The sequence below is a fragment of the Lampris incognitus genome, chromosome 13, assembly GCF_029633865.1.
Source record: "Lampris incognitus isolate fLamInc1 chromosome 13, fLamInc1.hap2, whole genome shotgun sequence".
Taxonomy (NCBI): domain Eukaryota; kingdom Metazoa; phylum Chordata; class Actinopteri; order Lampriformes; family Lampridae; genus Lampris; species Lampris incognitus.
The window spans coordinates 2,276,971-2,295,704 of NC_079223.1; the positions used below are offsets into that span (position 1 = coordinate 2,276,971).

An 18,734-nucleotide genomic window follows, 5' to 3' on the forward strand; every position below is an offset into this window, starting at 1 on the left:
TCTATAAGGCAGATGTTTTAATAGGGATATGTATAAGACAGATGTTTTAATAGGGATATGTATAAGGCAGATGTTTAATGGGGATATGTATAAGGCAGATGTTTAATGGGGATATGTATAAGGCAGATGTTTTAATGGGGATATGTATAAGGCAGATGTTTAATGGGGATATGTATAAGGCAGATGTTTTAATGGGGATATGTATAAGGCAGATGTTTAATGGGGATATGTATAAGGCAGATGTTTTAATAGGGATATCTATAAGACAGATGTTTTAATAGGGATATCTATAAGACAGATGTTTTAATAGGGATATGTATAAGGCAGATGTTTTAATGGGGATATGTATAAGGCAGATGTTTTAATGGGGATATGTATAAGGCAGATGTTTTCAAATGTGTAAAGTTCTTTAGATCTTAACGTAAAGCTCTGCTAAATGAGAATGTGTTTCTTGTGCTGCCTCTCCGATTTTCTTCCAGTAAAAGGAGCCTTACAGATTACCATCATTTGTAAATGATCGTTCGTTTGCTTTTCTTCCCCGATGCCTCTGCTGTTCCTGTGTTCTTGGTGAACCAGTAGATCAGGACATCTAAATGAAGCCATCCTTTGAGGTTTTCCAACCTTCTGAGTGTTTGCGTTTCCGTTGTTCATGTTGACCCGGTTATCGAGCCCATACGACTGCTGGGTTTGACAGTTAGGAGTGTTGGAAAGGATCTTACCGGCAGTACAGCGCGGCTGCTAGGTCTCCACTGCAGTTGGAGCGCTTGCTCGACGCTGAGAGACATCATCTGTTGTAGCAAACATGAGTTTGGAGTGAATATACGTCTCCCCCGAAGTAAAACTATGCTACGCTTCTAAGGCATTATCCCAACAAATGTATGTCACTACTTCTTACCAGTGTGAAAATCTGTGTTTAAATACTGCGTTGTAGCGACGTTTTATTTTGTGTTTTAAGTGTTGGGCTTTCTTTTTACAGACAGCACAGAGGGAAGCTTCTGTTCTCTAAGTTCCTTTTATTTTACAATGTTGTGAAACGGCCGATGTGGTTTCTGTGCGTATGCATAAATTAACTTAACTGACTTTTAAAAGTCGTCCTAATTCTAAGTGTCTTCTCTCTGGCTTTCTGTGCTCCCCTCCAATCACTCTTTCACTCTCTTACAATCATCTTCTCTCTCCCTCTCTCCCTCCCTTTCTCCCTAGGTGACCTCCATAGAGTCGAAGTTGGACTCCTTACTGGATGTGTACCGCCAAGTCCTTCAGAAAGGGCCCTCAGCGCTTAGCCTCTCCTCCTTGCCCTTGTTTGAGCTTGACAGCCATCGCCAGCACCATAACCCCAACTACCAGAGCTCTCTCCTTGACAGGGGCTTCACCTCCAACTCCACCCGAGGAGGGGACCTTGATGGGGGTGAAGTAGGAAACTGTGACGAGGTATCACGATCCCTGAGCACCAACCTACCTACGGGCTTGCGGCTCATCCTGGCTCCTGCCGAGGACGACCTTCCACCGGACTCTGCACCTCCATCCTACCCGCCCTCCACAGCCTCCCTCACCCCCTCCCCCCTGCTGCCCCCTGATAGCCCCTACCCAGCACTGGGCAACCCCAAGAGACCGTACTCCCCAGACCTCCCCCCCCCAACTGCCTCCACCCTCCAGTTGCCTCTGCTGCACCTCTACCACCCCCAGTGCCCTGCTGATACTGTCTTGAATGCCTTGGCGGATGGAGAGGTAGGAGAGAGGGGGAGCTTGGGCCCTTCCATAGTGGTAGATTCTGGCTTGAATGTTCCACAGGAGGGGGGCAGCAAAGGCGGCCCTGCCCAGAGGAGGGTGCCTCTACGAGGGAAACCAGGCTTGAAAGATGAGGGGGTCTGGAGGAGACACATGAGCCTGGACATCAACCCCCTGCTCCTACAGTCCTCCAGCCCAGACAAGAGGCCTTCAGACTGGGGAAGCAGTCTTGGGAAGTCCCTCTCTGTGCATAACCTTAGCCAGCCTTCAACTGGCTGTGCCCCTGCTGTATCCTCTGTGCTCAACACCAGCAGCAGAAGTAGCAACAGCAGTGACTGCTTCCCCGGGAATGCCCACGGTGTCTTGACCGACTGGGATGAGACAGAACTTTTCATTGGCGAAAGCAAGGTACAGCCAGCGGAGGAAGGTTTCACTTTCATGTCCCAGGGACCGGACTACCTGTCTAATGCCACCGTGGCGGCCGGTGACCCCCAGCAGACTGTGGGGGAGGGGTCCACAAGCTGTCAGTCTGAAGCCCTCACCAAGGGTGGTACAGAGTCAGTCAATAATTCTCCACACATACAACTAACATAAAGCTCCTACACGTACACATACACATACACATACACACGCACACTCATACACCAACGCACACCACACACAAACCACCGCAGTACCAAATACAGCCCTCAAGAGACGGCGCTTGACAAACTGAGATCGACACCAAACGACTTGGATTAGTTCTTTTTTCCCCACACAACTGCTTGTATTCAGACATAATTTCCCCAAGACAGGGAAGAGGAGCAGTCGCTCACCTGAATCTGTGGCCGCCTGTGTTTGGCAGTGGAATGTGCCACACTGCTCTCATTCACATCGCCGCACGAGCTGTTTCCACAAACTAATGAGAGAAGCTGAACAATAAGGGAAGCCCAAATATGTGAGAATGCCAAAATGATGAGAGAAAAGTCCAAACTCTACAATACACTCAACACCACAAGAATTTGGGTGCGCTGGTCACCAGAAGTTGTTCATCTCTTACAATCAGAACAACAGTTGCCTCGTTTTGTCCTCCTGTCATCAAAGAGCGTGGTTTGGCTCAATTTTTAAACAACTTGCCACCAATGTAGTCGTGTAACCAACTTCAGCAGCACTACTGGTGCGAGACTGGTACTATTACTGGTGTTGGTAGTATTAGTGGATGATTTCAGGCTAATGTGGTTGTTGTAATCAATCATTTGACAATGGCAAGCCTAAATGTCCCTCTGCATGGTCAAGCGTTTGATCCTCCAGTCCTCTGGGTGGCAGTATCAAACACACAGGTACGAACAAACGCAGCCCAACAGAAGACTATTATGAAAAGGAATGTTTGGGTTGAATCCTAAAACCTGTAAATAACAGCCTCTCTGAGCCATGGGTTTCTTCTGCTCTTTGTCTACCCAGAGAAATTAATAGCTTTTTAAACACCTTAAATTAGGTTGTAAATAATGATAATAATAATAATTATGTATTTTATTTGTGGGCGCCTTTCAAAACACTCAAGTACACCTTACAGAATATAGTTAAAAAAACAAAACAAAACAAAAAACAGCACTGTGTCAGACAGCATCACATCAAAACACAGCAGGTTAGACAATAAAAGTTAACACAACAGATAAGTATAAAATCATCATCTGCACAAAACCCAGTGAGGCGTGGATCAGACTGAATATGCTGGTCTGAAAAGGTGCGTTTTGAGATGGGATGTGAAGGTTGAAACAGAGTCAGTGTTGTGAAGGTCTTGTGGGAGAGAGTTCCATAGGTGGGGGGCAGAATGACTGAAGGCTCTAGACCCCGTGGTAGTCCGGCGGGCCGATGGTGTCGTGAGTTGGAGAGCAGAAGAGGATCTGAGAGTGTGGGAGGGCGTGTGGATATGAAGGAGTTCAGAAAGATATGAGGGAGCTAGGTTATTAAGGGCCTTAAAGGTGAGGAGCAGGATCTTGAAGTCAATACGGTATTTAACAGGGGGCCAGTGGAGTTGCTGAAGAACAGGAGTGATACGATCTAGGGATGGAGTTCTGGTACTGATACGGGCAGCTGAATTCTGGACCAGCTGAAGCTTATGAAGACACTTGAGGGGAGACCAAAGAGGACAGAATTACAGTAGTCAATACGGGATGGAACCAGGGTGTGGGTCAGCATGGCGGGGCTTTTGGGAGTAAGTGATGGATAGAGATGATTAATATTGAGGAATATTAGGTGGAAGTATGCAGACTGAGTAACGTTGTAAAGCTTATGAGATTTTAATGGTTTGCCATGTGAACAAATTCAACTATTTAACCTTTATTTGGAGATTTTTTAAGCATTTATGTAAGACTGTCTGCAAGTGCTCAACAAATGGTCACAAATATTTGACCCCAGGAAGAATAGTCGGTGCTGAGGCAGTGATGCACGGAGATCTGAACTGAAATAAATAAATAAATTAGCATCATTCACAAATTAGCCCCAGGTTAACTCATATCAGTTTGATTCCTGCTTCAAAACCTGAACACACGTTGTTCATTTGAAGGACGAGCAGAATGTCTGACTCTCCAAGTTTTGCTGACCACAAAGCCTCTCATTTGGCCCGTCACGACAGAGTGCAGACAACCCATGGCTCAGCTAACGTCCGGGTTTGCGGGCTAAAAAATGTCACCCCGAACCAGTTTATTTGACCTGACTCAGTGACAGTTGACCCTCGTGTTCCCAGTTTAGGATAATAGCCCACTTAGTGAGTTTCTGACAACCCCTGCTTATTGGGTGCTAAATCCATGTGCATAAGAATGTAAGGCTGCTGGACCAAGTGCTTTCACCCCTCCTGTCGCGTGTGTCCCCAGCCAGTGACACGTGGGTAAAAAGAGGGGCTGATTCAGGGGTCCCACAGAGGGATGTCTCTTTAAAGGCATTTTGCATCTTTAGCTTCTACAGTGCCACCCACTGGCTACTGCACGGTACTAACACCAGCAGGGTTAGGGGTTCCTCTAATCATCTACTGTAGGTCAGCAGGGACAATGTAAGGAGTCCCGGCCTCATGTGGGCCACCTGTGCTGAAAACGTACCCATGTATTGTACGTGACGCTTAAAGACCCCAACCAATGAACTTCGAGTAATTAACATTGTTGGGTGATGTGGCTACTTTGAATATGATAGAATACAAACACACATGCACTGAAATGTCACGTTTCGTGCAGAATGTGTCATTTTGGTAGAAAACATTAATTTTCCAGATTCTGGGTTAAATAGTAAGTTACGTAGTTGTGCTGTCACCGGGCATTTTAGGTGTGAATGCTCCTACTTTGTTCATATTAGATTATTTTTACCTTATTGTTAGATTGTTAGACAGTGGGTGGCAGTGGAGAGGTGGACCGGAAATGAGGGCGAGGGGTCGACATGCAACAAAGGTCGCCGGCTGGAATGGCCATGTAACTGTTTCACTACGAAGGCGCCCCATAAATATTCGTACTTGTTCCGACCCAAGTCTTAGAGGAGGTGATCAGTGGTCCCTTGCCCCCAAATCGGCACCAGCACCCTGCAGGTAGGTTTGGATGGTATGATAGTATACAGATTATCTATTCATCCATCCATTATCTGAACCACTTATCCTGCTCTCAGGGTTGTGGTGATGCTGCAGCCTCCCCAGCGGTCACTGGGCGGCAGGCGGGGAGACACCCTGGACAGGCCGCCAGGCCACCACAGGGCCCACACACACACACACACACACACACACACACACACACACACACACATTCGCACCTAGGGACAATGTAGTACGGCTGATTCACCTGACCTACATGTCTTTGGACTGTGGGAGGAAACCGGAGCCCCCGGGGGAAACCCACCAGACACGAGGAGAACATGCAAACTCCACACAGAGGACGACCCGGGACGACCCCCCAAAGTTGGACTACCCCGGGGCTCGAACCCAGGACCTTCTTGCTGTGAGGCGACCGCGCTAACCACCGTGCCGCCATAATATCCAACCCTTGCATGTGTAGTGAATTCAGGGGACGGCCCGGGAACCACCGCAGCCGGGATGCCAACCCGGGTCTCCGGCACCACCGTTAACCAGTCGACTAAAGGGTCCGACCCAGACTCTCTCTCTCTCCCTCTCTCTCTCTCTCTCTCTCTCTCTCTCTCTATATATATATATATATATATATATATATATATATATATATATATACACACACACACTGGGTCTATAGTCTCTATCTATATAGAGGTATATAGATATAGATATATAGATATAGATATACGCCGAGCTAGCAGGGCTCTGAAAAAGTCAAAGCAAATTGGGAAGGAGGACCCTACTGAACTGTTCGGGCTGACCAAAGTGCCTAACTGAAATACAACGTACTATATAGCCCAATATTCCAAACGAAGGGGACTTTACGACAATGGTAATCCATCATAGTGAATGTTTAGTCCCCTTTACTTCTTGTCAAAGTTACATTATCATTGCGGGATAGTGCTGATGGAAATGGATTTGAGAAGTTTTCTAGGACTTTCGACTGTATTATCCAGCAACATACTTTAGGAGTTAATGGGGGAAACACAAGTCTAATCTTAACAAATGTCATAACTATACGATGCAGAATGGATGTGATGTGTGCCATTGCCGTGATATAGTACATTTACTCATAACCTGACAAAAGGTTTTGGTCATATTGCCTTCTCCAACGTAGGCCCATTACCTATAACCAGATTACACGGCACATGGAAGGCTGGAAGGTCAGTGGGTCGTGGGCGGGTTGGAGGACTGTGTGGCTGTCGCTGCGCCATGCTAAACGTGTTGTGAACAGTCAGGGTGGTAGAATGTGTGTCAGGGTTGGATTCATGCACAACAGCTGTCGTGTCGTGGGTCGATATTTTACAACGGCTGATGTCTGCACTGTTTCCATGGTTCGAATCGGATCCTTTGTGCCGTCAGGCCAGAACTTTGGAAAATTTGATTTGCAAACTGTTTTTCGAAGAGTGGCTCATGACTGCAACGTTTTATTTCCATACGTTTGTCCGATTTTCACTTAAAATGTCGTTCTTATAAAGACAGATGGCCAATGAGGACTTCAGGGGAAACGGCGGTTGCTGAGGTCTAGCTGTCCTTCAACATGGCGGAGCTGTTCGTTGCAGTGTTGTAGTCGAGTCACTAAGCCTCGAGTCCGAGTCGAGTGTGTTCAAGTCTGAGTCCGAGTCCCCGAAGAAGAGTCCGACTCGAGTCCGAGTCCCCATTACCCAAGTCCGAGTCCGAGTTATCAAGGTTGAGTGTGAGTCGAGTTCCAAGATGGGCTCCGGAGCTGCACTCTGGCGCCGTAACAAAGCTGACATACACGAATAGAAAAGGTCCACTTGAAACAACGTGACACGGCCGTCACCGCTTCAAAGGGAGTTTATTTACTTTGTCACACAACAGCCAAACAAGTGCACTCGCAAGCATGCGCACACACACACCCGTGTTATAGTCGAATCACTAAACCTCGAGTCCGGGTCGAGTCTCGAGTCCCCACTTTTCAAGTCCGAGTCCAAGTCATCAGTGCTCAAGTCCAAGTCGAGTCACGAGTCACTCGAGTTGGAGTCAAGTCCGAGTCCTGGACTCGAGTACTACATCACTGGTTTGTTGGCCATGAAAAAGTCACGTGGTTGAGAGAATAACCCATAACAGAAAGAAGAGATAGCCGCGAGGGTTGAGACCGAGTCGAGCCTTTTAAAAGTTTGGGCATTCATTGTCATCCCTCACGAGAAAACTCCTCAGAGGCTCGGCCAGGTAAAGTGAAATTATGCAGACCAAAGAACTGGTTCAAGACATGTCTCACCCCTTTTCACGTAGTTATCTGCTTTTCACAAGCCTACGTATTACAGCTTGTACGTACTATGCCCCCCATCATCCTGGAAAGCTTGTCGGGCGGGCGACATTATAATGTCGGTGGGTTTAGCCCACCCTTAACTCCCATTGAACCGGGCCTGCTCCGTATGAGCTGACGTCAGTACGTACCCACGTGGCTGTCGGGCAAGGCGGCCTGCTGCTGTGCACTCGGTGTTGAGAGCAGTAGCGACCTCTGTGACCTTCTGCAAAGGGCCGCCAAGATGTGCAAAAGGATTCCCAAACCCTGGACCGGGTCGCTGCTCAGGCACACTGATCACCCGGATTCCCAAACCCTGGACCGGGTCGCTGCTCAGGCACACTAATCACCCGGATTCCCAAACCCTGGACCGGGTCGCTGCTCAGGCACACTAATCACCCGGATTCCCAAACCCTGGACCGGGTCGCTGCTCAGGCACACTAATCACCCGGATTCCCAAACCCTGGACCGGGTCGCTGCTCGGGCAGACTAGTCACCCGGATTCCCAAACCCTGGACCGGGTCGCTGCTCAGGCAGACTAATCACCCGGATTCCCAAACCCTGGACCGGGTCGCTGCTCAGGCAGACTGATCACCCGGATTCCCAAACCCTGGACCGGGTCGCTGCTCAGGCAGACTAGTCACCCGGATTCCCAAACCCTGGACCGGGTCGCTGCTCAGGCAGACTAGTCACCCGGATTCCCAAACCCTGGACCGGGTCGCTGCTCAGGCAGACTAGTCACCCAATCCTAAGTCAAAGACGTGGTTACTGTGCCTTTACAAACTGGAGCAGCGCTTTGCAACCCGGAGAAACTCAGTACGATAGAGACGCAGATCGTCCCTCTTTCTGTCGATGTACCACACATGTCTACCGCTAAGCCTTTTGTTTCTTGTCTTTCTGTTTCTAGTTTTTGAGGCTGTGCATGCAAACGCCACAAGACGCAGTGGACCAAACGTGTGTTGTGTAGTACAAATGGTGAAGTGTTTGTAGGGAGAGCCGAAACACAAACCCACTGTTAGATAGTCGGCTGTTCAACTGTTGGGTGGGAAATAGGAAGGATCAAATCTTGTTTGGTTTTTTGGTTTTTTTTGTGCAATAATTAGGGTGACCAGATTTTCAAAATCCCAAACCGGGACCCTAAAAAGTGTACCCCACGTTCGTGCACGCGCACACGCATATGCACGCGCTGACAAGCTCGTCCGTCTCGCCGGACATGATGCTGTAAAGACCACGGATGAATAGAACTGTTCTGACCCTTCAGTCGACTGGTTAAGGTTGTCCCCCCTGGTGCGGGAAGTCCGGGTTCGCGTCCCGGATGCGGCGTCCCAGACTGCCCCCTCCCCGAATTTGCTGCAATACATTGAAGGATTTTTATCCCCTCCCACCAAAAAAAAAAAGACAGGCCAGAGTAGCCGAGACTCGGGACACCCGACCGGGACAATCGGGACTTCTGGTCACCCCAGAAGGCCTAAGAAGAGATGCACATGTAGTACATGAGAGCATACACAGGCTGACCCCACGTGCTCGTGTGAAGAACGTCCCTGCCATGACGAGGCAGGGACGAGGCCAGGAAGCAGTGGCAGAGCCATATTTCACTAAAATAAACTAGCTGTGAAATAAGGAAGCTGGACTTAGTGAAAAAGGAACCTCGTAATCCATGTTAATCCTTTGATTGAAATATAGTCTTTGACTGTTACCCCCTAGTAACGCGGGTGTTGGGCTGCATGTAAACGTACTCATAGATGCTAGTTTAGGCCTATTGGTTTATTAAAAGTGCAATTTTACATTTCTGCCTGAATGCTTACCTGTATTGTTCAGCAAAGTGAATAACAAATCCAAATATGAATGCGATGCACCCCCTCCTCAGGCAAGCAAGATGAGCAAATTGGCCTAAAAAAAGTGGATCCCCAGAACATTTGTGGAGATCCTAAACGTCTAAATGCCGTCAGTAAATAGCAGCTTGATGGAACTGCTGCACCGTTTGCTGAGGGCTGCAAGTGCACGTCAAGTGTTTGTGTGGTAGGGCGTCAAAAGCCCCCAGTCCACAAAGCCGCCTGACGAGCCTTGCTTCTGGGATTTAGGAATGTGGGGTGAGGGGGAGCCGTGACGCACCACTGGCTGTTTCAGCCTCAGCACCCAGCAACCCCTGCCCATAGATGCTCGCCAAGTCGGGCTTCAGGAATGCCGAAGTCGTGGACACACGACAGACACACTGCCTGTCTCCCAGGTCCTCCTGGATCCTCTACCACCTCCTCCACGCCACTGGCATCACACGGGGGTCCAGGGCTTTGGCACTGGGCAAACGCTGCTTCAGCTGTGCTGCGTTTGGTTAATGACACCATCGCTGACACGGCAGCGGCGTTTTGCTGCTGCCCCTCGGCTTGAACACGCACCCCTGTGTTGGAAGCACCGCGGAGCTGTCCGTGGCACCTTATTTCACTGGGCTGTGCGGTGACAGCAGCAGTCTTTAATATACTGTAACGTGCACGGATAAGGAGACACGCTGGCCGCTGGCCGGCGGGTCTGACCCTTTAGTCTAGCGGTTAGCGATGCCTCCTGCGGTGCGGGCGATGCGGGTTCGCGTCCCGGCCGCGGCAGTTCCTGTGGTCGCGTTGTCCCCCGAATTCGTTACAATTTGCTCATGGTGACGACTTGTATTCATCTGTATTCTGTACTTGTACTGTATGTTTTCTTTGGTTTTAAAGGGTGGATAGTATGCTGCTTAGCAGATTAACGTGCTGTAGAATATCGCATTTATTATCTTTTAACAAACGTCAGTATAAACCAGCTAGTAGAGGGATTTTAGGCTGCCCCCCAGCAAGAGGCGTTGGTATAGCAGCAGCAGCATCAATGATTAACTCGAGGTCACCGCTCTTTTCGTGACTTTTACCACCCTTAAAATGTGATTTAGTGACTTAATGCTACGAGAAGATGTATTTGCTGTTAGTTATTAACTTGTGCAACCCCAGCAGGGAAGCAATGCCAGCCAGATGTGTCCGCTAGCTACCCTGTGGCAAGATAGCGAAGACGGCTTGAGGACTCATCTTGACAGATTACGTCATGACACAATGCCATGAATATTTTTTGCATTCTGTAAATTGCTTAATGGTGCCTTTATTGCATTTCAAAATATTTTCTCTTTCCCGCAGGGCTTCATTAAGCCCATTACATAACTCGTGGTTAAAGTCATGAGAAAGAAGGGAAAGAACTTTCCTGGGTGCTTGCTCTCAAGTGGAGCCTCCTAGCGTCAGCCACAGGCGTTGCAAGGTTGCAGCAGACATAATGGCTGCGAAGTTTTATCTCTTTCTCTCATCTTGTACAATAACTTATTTCACAACTGGCCTTAAAGCTTTACAACGTTAACATTATCATTTCTTTCAAATTAATTTATTACGGTGCACACATGTTCTCTGTATGAGAAATGCAAAAATAATCTTATGATACATCAATAAACTACAACAAATGAACAACATTGTTATTGTGTCTGAATACATTTTGAGGTTATATCCGTGTGAATGTGTGGCCCATGAATCTGTTTTGTAGTTCATTCCTAAATTTAATAAAAGTCAATTGAATTGAATTCGGAAAAAATAGTTTAAATTAATTAATGGAAAATATTGCTTTGTTTCTTGGAAACGTGTAGGTCTAAACCAAATAAAAAGGAGGTGAATCAAGTGCAACTGGACTTGGTATATATCCGTGAAGACTTGTCGCCTCTCATCCAAGAGGCTTCCTCAGTTCCTGCCTTTCTGACTGGACCAAGCTAGTCTGACTGGCTGCTGATGAGACTCAGCATTTATCCTCTAGGAGTCGCTGTCAGAGCTATTGATATGCGTGACAGCGACTCCTAGAGGATAAATGCTGAGTCTCATCAGCAGCCAGTCAGACTAGCTTGGTCCAGTCAGAAAGGCAGGAACTGAGGAAGCCTCTTGGATGAGAGGCGACAAGTCTTCACGGATATATACCAAGTCCAGTTGCACTGGATCCACCTCCTTTGGAGAACCATGATGACCTGGATGAATGAGAACATTCACAGACACGTCTAAACCAAATCCCCAGATGTGATTTGGTTCAGGAGGAGGTAAAAATGGATTTTCGATTGGAGTTAGATGAGAGTGGTCTATGGTGTCAAAACGAGGCCAGAAAGCACTACAAACGTAAGTATCGTAGCAAACTCGAGGGGGCAGTCGGGAACCGCCGCAGCGGGGACGCGAACCCGCGTCCCGCTGCACCACGGGCGACTACGTTAACCAGACGACTGAAGGATCCGACTCGTTAGCTAAGGGCTACCGAGCCTATTCATCCGTGATCGTTACAATATAAACAAAACAACACTGCAAATGAAACCAAAGTATTGAAAACCAAATCAAGTATCATGAACAAAAAAATATACTTGAAATAGATGTTTTGATGTTTGCAAGAAAATCATCACTTTTTTTGCATTTACAAAATTCTATTTGCAATACTTGTTTCCTTTGCATTTCAATCGCTGTGTATAACTGTAGTCAGCTGACTTCCGGTTAGTGGAGGAGGAGGAGGAGAAATGCAGCGTTCTCCTGCTGTGGATCGGGAGCAAAGGAAGGGCCATACTAAGTAATACTTGGACCTTAACGGAGGTCAACCCTACAGTGTTAAACGCGTACTACGACAGGTTTTCTGCATAGCTCACGCCGAAAGCTGACCCCATCCTCTCCGGGTACAAAGTCCACGAGGAGCCGAGGGGTGGGGTGGGGGTGAGTGACGTGAGCTCTTCGTAGCAGAGCGCGGATGGTCGGGGACTACTAACCAGGGCTAACGCTGGATAAGCCGCTCGGTATAGCCGGCTCCTACGAGCTAGCACAAGTGCAGCTAAAAGCTATGGCTAGCGAGAACCATGAAGGTCACGCAGTATACCGTAAGGCCGGAAAGTCAGGCATAGTGAAAATGATTAGCAAAGCTAACGTTAGCAGACCGAGCGAAGGCCGGAAGTGGCGTAACAAAGCCTGTGGCGCGTGTGGAGGGCGCCACAACAAGCAAGCCAAATGCTCAGCAAAGGGAAAACAGAGCTTACGATGCAGAGGCCCCAACCACTCCGCAAGAGTGGTGTAACGTGCATGGAGAAGTAGAGCCGTCAGGTCGGACCCGCGGTGCAGGAGATCCGGGTTCAGGTCTTGGCTGTGGCGGTTCCTGGGCTGCCCTCCTGACTCGCTGCAGTATGTAGATCCAAGACTCACACTCCGAATAGAGCAGGGCACTGACATGTACACACAGTTGAGTCAGATGATGAGCACTTTGACTCAGAGCTGTTGGTAGACATTGTTACAACAGAAAATAAAGAGGAGCAAAGTGCATATGCAGACACAGGACTGGGACCACAGAATCAGAAAGTGAACTTTAAGTTGGATACAGGTGCACAAGCGAATGTGATACCCACCAAAGATTTGGCCAAAATCATGCCCAGCACACCAGTAAGGCTTGACAACCGTAAGCTAACTGGCTATGGGGGGCATGCATTGAAAGTAAACGTTTACTGCAATTTGGTAGGCAAGTACAAGAACAAGTCAGTAAACCAGAGGGTCTACGTTATGGAATGCAACGGCCCACCCACCCTCGGCTACACAGCATGTCAAGACCTGAGGCTCATCAAGGTTTTTTTTTTAGATTTAGATGCTGTCACCAACACCAGTGAGGAAAAGCGAGCCACCCAGTCAGTCAACATACTGAGTGAGTATGCCGACATTTTCAAAGGCCTAGGTGCATGGCCAGATTAACCCACCAGGGTTAACCCCCCCCCCTACCGCCCCGTCAGATAGGCTACGCAAACAATACTAAACATTGTTAAATGTAGAACTAATGCAAATAGCCAACTTGATAGTCGACGCTATGCCAATCTGCATGGGATTCGGATGGCGTCTACAAAGTACAACACAATTTTGAATCACAAAACAAACAGAAATGAGAATAGCAGCTCACAGCATGGCACACATATTGCAAAGCCTTCTTCCCACTTACAACGGCTTACCAAGAGGAAATAAATGTTTGTTTCAGACTATAGCTTGGTTCCCCCGCATCAATAGAGACTAGCTTGGGCCCTGCATCACAATGCAGGGTTGGAACAAATGTCCCTTGTAGGGTATGAATGGGGATCCCTACTATATGCGAACACAATACCCCTGACCTTTTGGGGCCCCTCGTGGTCCGGAGCCCCTCGTGGTCCGAGGCCCCGGGGCACTCACCCAGCATGTCCAGTCCATAATGCCCAGTCCATAATTTTTAGTGACCCATACAGAAATCTGCATTAAATCATCTTGAAGTAGACTGCTCAAGGCTGTGGCATTCTTTGCAGAAGCATATATTGTAGTGTCTCTGCGTAACTTGCCGTGTGAGCATTTTTAAAAATATGTGGCATATCGTTTACAAATATTGAGTAGAGTAGAGATCCAAGACAACTTCCTTGAGGAATGCCGCATTGTAGTGTCTTAATTCTTGACAAAGTTCCATTAAACATGACACATTGTTGTCTCTTGAATAGGTAGCTTTTCATCCAGTCAATAGCTGAGCGTTTGAAGCCATAAGCTGCTAGTTTTATAATGATACTCGCGCGGCAAAAATACAGCATAACCCTCATCCACAGACCTGGCAAAGAGATTCCAGTTGCCAACACACTGTCAGGAAAATCCATGGATGATGAGGACAGTTCACTATCTGAGGCTATGGAGACCCAGGTACACATCAATGTTAGGAGGGAACGACCATCCCTGAACCAAGGAGGGGGCCTAAGAGTACATCTGTTGCCATGTCGCAGTGCTGTGATTGCAACATTCCCCGATCCTCTGTGAAAAGTACACATGGCCATTGAAAGTGTAGTTAATGGCCACACCCATATTTGCATATGAACTGGTCATTGGTTTCGGTCGTTATGCCCCTGTAGTGTTTCTCAGGGTGGGGACACCTGCAGTCAGGTGAGACTGAAGAGGTCACTTAGATGATGATGAAATGTATCTGTCAATAAACGTTGTGTCCAGATGAACTGATTCAACCTTCTTTGAGCCCAATATGTTGTATTCTCATGTAACAAATACAGAGGTGAAAAGCAACAGTTTTTCACAGTTGTCAGATCTGGAGTGTTTGTCTTTCTCTTTCAAGTCTATATTTTAATCTTAAACGAATTTCCACCTTATTGATGGAGCAGTCTAAATGTCTTCATTCAACTGGCCTGTATTTGAAAATATAGGATGAATGAATAAACGATGAATGATGATTTATTTCGAACATGTAAATAAGCAGGACATAACATATAGATAATCCATTGCCAATAATCTGAAGTGATTAACAAATCCACACATCAAACTCAGTGAACAAATCTCCATATGCATCAGATTATATGTTACATGTTGGAAATGGAGTAGGAAGAAGTATACACTTGTTTTTGATATCTTGCTTATATCATTTAAGTACAGAATGAACCGTTTTGGACCTAAAACCGACCCCTGGGGTACACCACAAGTAATATACATGCATGATGATTTATGTTCACCTATCACTACAAACTGCTGCCTGTTACTTGAATAGCTTCTGAGCCAATTCTGCACCGCCCCTCTGATACCACCCCTTTCCAATTGATCTGTTAATCTGTTGTGGTCAATAGTGTGAAAGACTTTTGTTTTGATCTATAAATATTCCTATAGCAAACGTTTTCTGGTCTATGCAATTAGTTATTCCTTCAATTAATTCAATCAGCGCCAGAGATGTCGATCTGTTTGGTCGAAACCCATACTGGCTAACAGATTGTGCTTCTCAATGGATTTGTCTAGTCTATTTGTCAGCAAATAGTTTTTCTAGTATTTTGGAGAAATACGACAATAATGAAATTGGTCTGCAGTTATTAAATTGGTGTCTATCTCCGGTTTTATATAAGGGTACAACTTGATATTTTCATTTTGCTTGGAACTTTACTAGATTGAAAGGAAATGTTATAGGTGTGGGTTAGTGGTTTAGCAACACATTCAATTACTTTCTTAACTATTGTCATATCGGTATCATGCCACAGTCAGTAGATTGTTTTGTTCTCGCACTTGTTTACAATGTCCACAATGTCCTTCTCTTCTACCGCTCTAAGAAAAATGGAACTTGGGTTTCTGTCCCCGTCATCATAATCACTGTCATTCCCCTCTGTGATTGTTTGTGTGTCACTGGTTTTTTCTGCCAGTTTTGGGCCCACATGTATAAAGAACCCGTTAAGGCCATCGACCACGTCTTCCATGTTATTCAGTCTCATCAGTATCTGTCGAGTGTTGAGGGCCGCTTGGGCTTCTAGACCCGTTTCTAATGATGCTGTTCAGCACCTTCCATACACCTTTGGTGTTGTTTTTACTGGTCTCGAACTCTTTCTTGTAGTGTTCCTTCTTGCATATATGACATTTTTAACCATGCTACACATATCCTCATAATGTTAGTTAGCTTGTTTTTATATTTTTTGTATTTTATTTCTGCTTCGATGGTTCTGTGCTTTAGGAATTCTTTATAGAGCTTTTTTATGACAAGCATTACGTAGTCCCTTTGTGATCCGTGGACTATCTTCATATTTCGTACGCTTTGTCAGTCTTTTCCTTTGTATACTATATTCCAGTTATGTGTTAGTAATTCATCTTTAAAAGCATTCATGGATTCCTCTGTTCTTACTCTTATACTATGTTTAATGTTGTTGGGAACTTGGTTCTTCCTAAAATTACCGTCCTAGACAGTAAAACTGGTAGATGGTCGCTGATGTCATGCATTAAAAGCTGCTCCCAGTGTGGCCTTCTGTAATGTGTGTGTATATATTGTCTATTAAGGTGGCACGGTGTGGTGTGGTTCTGCTAGGTCCAGTGAGTTCAGGATATAAACCCAAACTACACATTGTGTTAATGAACTCTTCTGTCTTATTGTGCTTATTTGGATTTAACATGTCTATACTGAAATCCTCACATATGAACACACCCTTTTGTGTTGCTTTTGAACACGTTTCTTCTATCCAGTCCTTAAATATGTCAGTATTTGATCCCGGCGATCTGTGTACAGTTTAAGATTACGACACATGGCTAAAGAGCAACTGCAGAGGGCAGCAGTACGCTTTATAGTCTACAGCCTGCCCCAAGATCAGTAGAAGAAGAAGCTGGGTTTTTGATTGACAGCTTGATGGTTAATTTACTCTGCCGAACAGGTGGCGGGGTCCTCAAACGTAAAATGTCGGACTGGGAGGAAGAGCTCGACAAAGATGGCGTCGCTGTCCATAATTTTGTTTTAGAATTACCTCCGGCTGAACATACAGCGTCTTTCCAAGATTTTGCGGGGAAATTCTCGTCGTTTGGGAAAAGGAATGACTGCATGTTCAGAGGCCCACGTCCGGGGAGATCCGAGGCCCACGGCGGGGATACCGACGGGAGCACGGCGCGTCCAAGCGGCCGAGGGAACGCCGGACGCCGCCTCCCCGGCGCGGCGTCAGTAGCGCCCCTGTGTGTCACCGTGGAAGGCGGCTCCGTCGGAAGAGTAGTAGGTGAGCGCTTGGTTTTGACCTACGTGTGTAATGCAGTGACTAAACTGGGAGCATAGCTATGCTAACACGCTAGCTAACCTAACGCCGCCCATAGTTCACCATGGACTCGCAATTGACCACCGTCTGTAACTAATCTCAGCAAGCAGGACGCTTTATTTGTCGTCTCAAATGTGCTTTTATTAGCAGGACAAATATACTGTAGCGTGCATGGCTAAGTAGACACGTTGGTCCTTGACTAACGGGTCGGACCCTTCAGTCGACTGGCTAACGATGTCGCTTGCGGAGCGCTCCGGAGATACGGGTTCGCGTCCCGGCTGTGGCGACGGTCTCCCAGTCTGCCCCCCGAATTCGCTACAATACATTTGTATTGCAAAGCATTTTCACATAAAGGACGATAAGAGTGCACGAATACACAACACATATATATACATCAACACATGCAATCATTTCACGAAATGCCGTTCCCCCAGCCCACAGCGGTACAACGCAAAGACAACAACACATCCCAACCTACAAGAACACGCATACCCACACTAACACACACACATACACACATTAACACACACGCACACAAAATTAAATAAAAAATCACTGGCCAAGGGAACAACGCCAGCCAGGATGACTGTCGGAAGCGCCGGTCTGCACGGGCTAGCAGTTAGCTTAGCCCGCTTCCGTGTCGTGTCAGACCGCCCTCGGGGTTAGTGGAGCCGCCGGTCTGCATGGCTAGCAGTTAGCTTAGCCCGCCCCGCTTCCGTGTCGTGTCAGACCGCCCTCGGGGTTTGTGGAGCCGCCGGTCTGCATGGCTAGCAGTTAGCTTAGCCTGCCCCGCTTCCGTGTCGTGCCAGCCCGCCCTCGGGGTTAGTGGAGCCGCCGGTCTGCATGGCTAGCAGTTAGCTTAGCCTGCCCCGCTCTCCCAGCCGATCCAGCGCCCGCTCTCCCGCCATCTTCTCACACCGGCAGTGTGTGAGGACGCGAATTCGCGCAGCCATCGTCCTACACCGGAAGAATCCTATATTCTTGATTAAAACATAATTATTTAACTTGGACCAAAATGGGATTGGGTTCAACGGCGAACATCGTGAAGACCCAACCCTTTTCAGCGGCTAAAAGCTGTCAAGATAAACCGCAGACACGACGTGCCAAAAACTGATTGCCGTCCGCGGTTTCCACTTGCCAAAAAGTGATCGTGGAGGGCCTGCCTTGTGACTGAAAGGTTGTTTCTGCCTCAAAATGACTTGATTTCATTCATGAGATTATATTTTAAAGAGTTCACCGCACCCAGTGCTTTTGAGAGAGAGATATATATAATTACAGATGCAGGAAGAAGAAAAAAACAGTTTTCAGGCCCATAGCCAGCCTGGTGGAAGGTGTGGCTCTTTTTTTGAACGCGTGGACCTTTTGAAATATGTATTTTTTAAATTCAGGGGACATCTTAATTTTTCTGCATCAATTTGTGCCTTTTCTGCGTCAATTTATGGTGGAAATGCCTTTCTATGTAAAGGAAAACACAAAATGTGGGCACCAGGGTGTCAATTTAAAATATAATGGAATATGATGCAGGCTACTGCCAAATTACCTACGCCACTCAACAGCTCCAAATATTGACACATTTAATACCTCAAATTCATTGCTTACCAAAATCA

General features: G+C 47.0%; 1 protein-coding gene across 1 annotated transcript in view; it reads left to right on the top strand.

Moving 5' to 3' along the window:
* LOC130123114 (potassium voltage-gated channel subfamily KQT member 5-like) overlaps nt 1–15,873 on the top strand; it is a 43,057-nt gene extending 27,184 nt beyond the window's left edge. The window contains exons 6-8 of the mRNA XM_056292239.1: nt 1,201–2,282; nt 14,191–14,281; nt 15,766–15,873. Coding sequence (XP_056148214.1) covers nt 1,201–2,282; nt 14,191–14,281; nt 15,766–15,873 — 1,281 coding nt within the window. The remainder of the gene's footprint in view (nt 1–1,200; nt 2,283–14,190; nt 14,282–15,765) is intronic.
* Nucleotides 15,874–18,734: the final 2,861 nt, after the last annotated feature.